This window comes from Montipora foliosa, chromosome 3 (genome assembly GCF_036669935.1).
Source record: "Montipora foliosa isolate CH-2021 chromosome 3, ASM3666993v2, whole genome shotgun sequence".
Classification (NCBI taxonomy): Eukaryota; Metazoa; Cnidaria; class Anthozoa; order Scleractinia; family Acroporidae; genus Montipora; species Montipora foliosa.
In genome coordinates this window covers 1,387,508-1,394,506 of record NC_090871.1, presented here as the reverse complement: position 1 = coordinate 1,394,506, position 6,999 = coordinate 1,387,508, and the positions used below count along the sequence as shown (strand labels likewise).

At 35.9% G+C, this 6,999-nt stretch overlaps 1 protein-coding gene across 1 annotated transcript in view; it reads right to left on the bottom strand.

The window, feature by feature from the left end:
• The window catches only part of LOC137995122 (inositol polyphosphate 5-phosphatase OCRL-like), a 39,929-nt gene extending 36,862 nt beyond the window's left edge, over positions 1–3,067 (bottom strand). The window contains 3 exon segments of the mRNA XM_068840699.1: positions 659–676; positions 1,476–1,576; positions 2,940–3,067. Coding sequence (XP_068696800.1) covers positions 659–676; positions 1,476–1,576; positions 2,940–3,067 — 247 coding nt within the window.
• Positions 3,068–6,999: the final 3,932 nt, after the last annotated feature.

The following is a 6,999-nucleotide window of genomic DNA, read 5'->3' as shown; positions in this document are numbered from 1 at the left end:
ACTTGCGTGAGGCGGTTTGCAATAATATTATCCCAGCCTTTATGACAAATCGTCAGATTAATTATCTTGAAATAGCAATAGAAGGGGAGGAATTTCTTCTTTGTCTGCCATTTTGGAAACATGGCTCATCCAAATCTCCAGTGAGTTTTTTCCGGAGCTATTACCACACTTGCGTGTGTCACTTCTCTTATGCTTATGCAACAGGTGCGAACTTTGTTGTGCTTAATATTGCCTTCCTACTAGAAGAGGTCCCTTTTCTTTTTGCTTCACAGGCAATAGTTTTTATCACACACTGTTAATATTTTTATTCATGAGTTTGTATGTGTTGTTTGGTAATGCCACAGGCCTCTATTTAAGCCATCTTTTGCTGAATCGGGCAGTCTGCTTAAATACCAAAATTTATATAATAATAAACAGAGAAAGCACTCAGTGAGAACTTCAACCAATGGATCAAGTATTAACAGCACTGAATTAACTTACAATGAGGCATACATGTTTTCATTCGATTTCATTCCAAAGCCTAAAGGTTGCTACAATGTTAATTACTTAAGCTTAAACTAATTGGTTCATGGATATGAAATCAGTAAGCTAGTCCACATAGTCTGCTTTGAAATATTACTGTAAGCGCAAAATTATTATAATTACGATTATTTATTACCTTTGTTGCTGTCAGCACCTAGTCAATGCAAAATACAAAAGAAAAAATGTTACTGCAGGACATTCATTTTAACTTGAATTTCATCCAACATTACATGTGATTCTATTGTGAGGAACTGGAACAATGAGGCTTTCTCAGGGAACATTTGAGATTCCAGTGAAATCTCTTGTTATGTTAAGAGTTAACCAAAGGAATAATGATTTAATAATAATGATCATAATAATAATAATAATAATAATAATAATAGTAATAATAAATAATGACAATAATAATAATAATAAATTATAATAATAATAACAATAATTGTCCTGCATTTATAATTATTATAGTCATTACTAGGCACTCTTAGGAGGGAAAGGCATTTTATACCATGGATAAATAATAAAGTATATTATTGAATGCTGCAACAGCATATAGAGTTAACACAAACCAAGTACCAAGAAATAAATTCATGTACAAACCATACCTATGTTAATAGATAAAGAAATGATTATTATTTGACGAAAGACAAGAGACCAACCAAAGTTGAAGGCACCCCGAAGGCTCCTTTTTCTTTAGCTTCTACCGTAACTTATGGCTTCTACCACAACTTACGACAGGGTGGTGGGCGCTATCCCAAACCCGTTGCATGCATAACTTGTCAGCAGTAATACTGGTACTCATTTTACCCACCACAAATGGATGGAAAGCGTGAGTGAACTTTAGATCACATGAGCTGGGATTCGAACTCAGAGTGCTGAGATCCACAGACTACACTAAATTTTTTTGCTTGCTCCATTTTTATTGTGTGAAGTAACAAAAAATAACATCATGTTACCTGCAACATACGAGAAAGGTCCACAAATAGCTAGAACGTAAAGTATAACTGGACAGCTGTTTTGAAAAGATGTGTCACTTTGCCACTGAAAGATAATTAGCCTGTTGAACATACAGATAGTTCTTGATCAGTGTGCTAAAATGCATTCACATGGTTAAAATACTTTATCAAGAGCAGGTATAGCACTGTGGTGAGAAGAGTACACATCTCGCACCAATCTGGGGGGATTAAGTTCCTATTCTTTGCACCGAACGAAGTACAATAATAATATTATTGTTGGTACTCCACCAAAGCTTCTTACTAACAAAAAATTGAACACCTACACTGTAATAGATTTACTTTCTCCTGAAACCCATGCACTGTGCGAGTGGGTGTTTGAAACATGAAATTTGTTAGGTAGAATTAAATGATTGGACTTAAAGTATATCTGTAGTGCAGGTTAATTAGACGAATGAGAGAGGTGATCCTCACAATTAGCTGGACAATTTATTAAAGCAATAATTTTATTGTCTCTTATACCTGTATAGACACAGCTGAAACATTCAGGTGGCTCCAGTGGGAATCAAATCCTGTTGCAGCCACTTGAATTTTTCATGTGTGTCTATAAGAAACAATAATAATAAATTGCTTAAATTGTCCAGCTACACATAAGTGAGAGGATCACTTCTCTCATTAGAATCAACTGAGTTGATAACAGTAAATTGAACAACAAAGAGGGGCAAAGGGGACATGAAAAGCTACTGTTTCAACTGAATGTTAGCTGCGACAAAGAGGCACTGCTTGGATTTGTAAGCACAAAGAGTTATGCGCATTAAATTTTTGGCGACTTTCTGAAGTCATCGTCTCCAAACTTGAATAAAACTGGCCATTTTTTTCATATCCACAGTTTGATATATGATTAATTACATGTATCATTTTGTTCATTAATTCATTCATCACTGGAAAATTTGAACCCACAAATGACCAGCTCCCAACATCAGTAGCTTCATAGCTCAGCTGGTTCGCACTGGCATTATGAGGTCACTGGTTCAAACACCACTGAAGTCCTGAATTTTTCAGGCTTCTCTAAGCAATTGCTGAAATTGCATTCATAACTGCAAGGATCATAGCTTCACTTGATTTCATATGTGCAGTTCGATATATGATTCATTTCATATATCATTTCGTTTTGTCATTTAACTTTTGTCTGAAGAAAAACGTTCTCCTTTTCCTTCCGAAGCATGAAATGCCTACATGTATTTTGTTCTTCATGAACTGTCAAAAGACCATTTTATTTTCTGTCAAAATGATCCAGACCCCCATTCACAACCCTCTACTTTGGGATAGTGACTGGTGAGACAATTAAATCAGACTGAAAAGGAAAGATGAAATAATTAAATAAAAAATTAACATTGTTGCCATGTTAGATATAATGCTGGAATAATATTTTATCTTTGTTAAAAGTCAAAAGCCATTTAAAGTTACCCAGTGTCCAAGTTTCTTGAAACAAGAGCAAGTAAGCAATCTATTTTGTTGTTATCTTTCAAAAGAACACCTTTAGTGCAGTGACTTGTGTCAAGGAAAACACAAAGCAGACACAGGAAGTTAAGCATTTTAAAGTGAAATAAAGGAAAGCAAAAATAAAAAAGATGAAAAAATGTGAGTATCAATTAAGCTTTCAATATCTAACTCATGAATCATAATAATAATAAAAACACTCATCGGATTATCCTCCGTCATCAAACACATATTCTGTTTGTTTTTTAAAGCTAAATCTTCATTAAAATTTAATAATAATTATTCTGCCACTAATGGACAGGTCTACATGTATTGCTGGCAGCAAGGGAAAATAATGTAATGTGTCTCAGCATTAATCAGATATTAGTGAACAAATTAGTTCGTATAATGTCTAATAATAATAATTTCAACTATTCAGCTATGCGTAGCAAAATGTATGTTTTTCAAAAAGAGTGAGATGTTAAACAGACAAGGTCTAAAGTACATTATGTGGTAAGTCTACAAATGTACGTTGAACTGAATACTTCGTAATCCCTCAATATATGCAAATTTAATCATCACTGATAAATGGAATTAACTTAAATATTCAATACCTTCTGGGCTGAGTCTTAAAAGATTAACAGTGAATCACACAACTAACAACCCCAAGAAGGGTAAACGAAATGAGGAAATAAAATATAGCCCAGTATAGAACACTCTGTTCGCATAATTAATATTTTGGGAGCCTTGAAATGCTCTGCGAATCCAGCCTCCTACATGAAAACGCAAACTTGAAAATCCAAGATATCAGGCACTAAATTGACCAGTAAGTAAAACTAATTATCCATATCACAATTCTTAACGATATCGATATCGTCAGCTGTTCGTCACACGGACGGTTTTCCATCTTTCCTTGGTAACACTGCTCTTTCAGGATTGCTTAAAAATAGCGTAAAACTTGATTATTAGGAAATAATGAGTTATTAAGTGGATGACGAAAGCTTACACTGATCTGTCATGAGAAGCACTAAACAGATCAAGATCGATGCTTAGCCAGTGAAGTCCTAATAATAGCCCAAATCAGCTGAATTCAGTGCATGCACTTAAAAAGGATATTTTTAAGCACTTCTCCTCAAGTCCAAGCTCACTCTGCACTCTTGTAACAAGATCCATGGAGAAATTTAGCAACGCTAAAAGGAATCAGCGACTATACCCTGTAGGTTTACCGTCTTCTTGTCCGCCATGCTGGTTTGACAAACTAAACTTGTCCCCAGTCGCTCTTGGTTTAAAATGAACAAGACGCTCTGAAAAAAGCGTACACTGGGTTGCCTGTGGTACGTGTTACACAAAAACAGAAGGCACTGACAGAATTGGGTTGTATTGAACTGCAGGGTTCCAGTAAATTTTTTAAAGTGGGGGGTCATTAAGACCATTTGAGGGTCACCCACATATCGCGCCAGCACAAGCCCTTTGGCTCACACGTTCACACCTTTAATTATTTTGTAATATCCTTAGGTCTTTTAGTTTTTTTTAGCTTTGGTAATAAATTCAGTTTAAAGATAACAAACACGCTCTTGAGTAAAGGTGCACGTGATCACCTTGTGTCAACTGAATGAACTACGGGAAAGAATGTTAATCGTTCATTGTTTTCAGAGTAAAACAACGAACTTTTTAGCCAAGAAACTTCCGTCTTTGGTTTTTTTAATTTTGTTGTAATATTTAACTGAATATTTACATTTCATCTGTCGGGTCAGGAAGCCTTCTTTGTTGGGTTCCAGAGAAACGTATCTATTGTGACTTCAGGGTGAACTATTTACTCAATCGCGAGGTTGAGCGGCCATGTAATTGAAAATCTGAACAAAAGGGTTTACCTCGGTGTAAAAACCTGTGAAAATTTTTCTTTGTTTTGTTAGCTCGTGGTAGGGTTACGTTATTGTTTGATGCTTTTTTGACTCTTTTGTTTTCCTTTGTATTTCGTCATCTGCGAGTTTCACAGGTTTTTACACCGAGGATGAGCCGAACATCTATGAGATACAAAAAACAGACTTGCGAATTATCGCAAATCACAATGCTGACAAGCACAAAAGCAGAAGAAATGGTTAAGTTTGTTACTATCTGAATGTTTTTGTGTTGTCACGCAAATGATGTAATTTCATGACACTCAAAATTCGCAAAAAGCGTGAACAATCTTCGCACTAGTGAGTGGTAGCAATAAATTGGATTAACCAGGAAGTTAAAGAAATATTGTTGCCTTACCAAATAAACTTCATTTTACACTACAATGACAAAATCATTTTTCAGAGAATTCCCGTCTCCTAGCGTATCACATTTCAACAAACGTATGCAAATTTGTTAACCCATTTTCACCGCGTCCGAAATTTTTCTTCTTTCAAATATCAACAAAAATATTATTTCTCGTCAAGTGTTCCATCTTTTATGTTCAAATAACCGCTAAAAATAAAGATTTTTTAACGATCTATCCGTATTCCGCAGATATTTTTTCATAATTTAATATTCTGTCAAAATCTGTCAAAACACAAAAATAGCAACTTACGCAACAAATGTGTTCCATTAACACAGGAACTTTTAGTTATTCTGAAAATATTTCTCTATTCGTTAGCAATCAGTTAAGCTCGCATATTACAAAACATGATGATTTCATAAAGGCCACCTTTTCCAGCGAAATATTTTTTGAAACAAACAACATATTTGCTATTAGAGGCAATCTATCTTTCAAAAAATTCTTGGCTGTCACATTTCATATTATTTTTACCTGAAGACTGAGCAGAGAACAGAGATCACTGATCCACTTAAGGTGTTCGATTCCTTCTATGTCTTAGTTGAACCCATACGTTACCAGATAATTTTCCATTTGGTTTCAGTGTTCTACATAACAGCACACTTTGTAAACTCACTTCGATTTCGGCTCGACGGGCGACAGTTGTTGTCGAAGTCCATTACTCCTTGCTTTTATGATTCCAGACATTTATTTTTCACCCCGTGTCTTATTTATCCAAGGGACGTTCCATTCTTGAGCTCCATAAGGATATATTTTGTTTAAAGATGCACTAAAACGCCATCCGCGTTACCACGACTTTCGACGCCATTGCAGGTTTAATAATTAAACGTTCTCCTGTGTGCACCAGGGTCTACGTATTACCCCAGCCCCCTCAAACCTAACAAAATACGCAGAGAAGACTCTATGCACGAAGACACCACTTAGAAGGGGAGTGACAGGCAAGACTTTTCCCGACACGGAAAAAAATAAAAAAAAGAAAACGAAAAATGAAAAAACCCACGAAATGAAACGCAGATCCCGACTGGGTTTGCCATACTGGCAAACCCAGTAAAAAGAGGGAAAAGTCCGCGTTTTCCCCTGTTCAGAGTGTGTTGTGAGGAAAAGTACACATGTGAATGAAAGGATATTTTGATACAGCATTCAAGTACTTTGGTACATTACTGGTGATGGTAATCTATCGTACTTTTCATGCGAAAGGGAACAATTTTGGGGGCGCAAAATTGCGCACTCAGTTTTCCATAGCATGCAAATAATTTTCGGATGGCTAACGGCTGTTCTCACTAACTCGGGAGTGAAAACTGAATAATAGGCCTTGACTATTTATTATTCTTTCTTAAGTTCTTGCAAATTCTTTATTAGTCATTGGTTTTCTTTTTCAGTGTACAACAGATTTTCCGTGTTAAATTCTATATTTTGTCGATGTTTTGGTGCTTCTATGATATTATGCACTTGTTCTCGGCTTCCCCGAAGAGGTAGGAGGTAAGGGGGGGGGGGGGGGGTTTCTAGCGAAGTCCCCAGTATTTGGCAAAGCCAAACATTCAACTGGACTTGAAAACGCATGACCTGACAGGGTTAGGAAACACTCGAGACTGCTATCTGATGACGATAAAATCTCGTTTTAGTGGTACCAACGAAGAAACGTTTTAGAGACGGTTCATTTCCTGTTTATGAAATGTAAATGTCCAAGCAAATCATAGTGAATGAAGAACTTGTAAGCTATCAACTCATTAGTTTTCTGCTACTGATCGC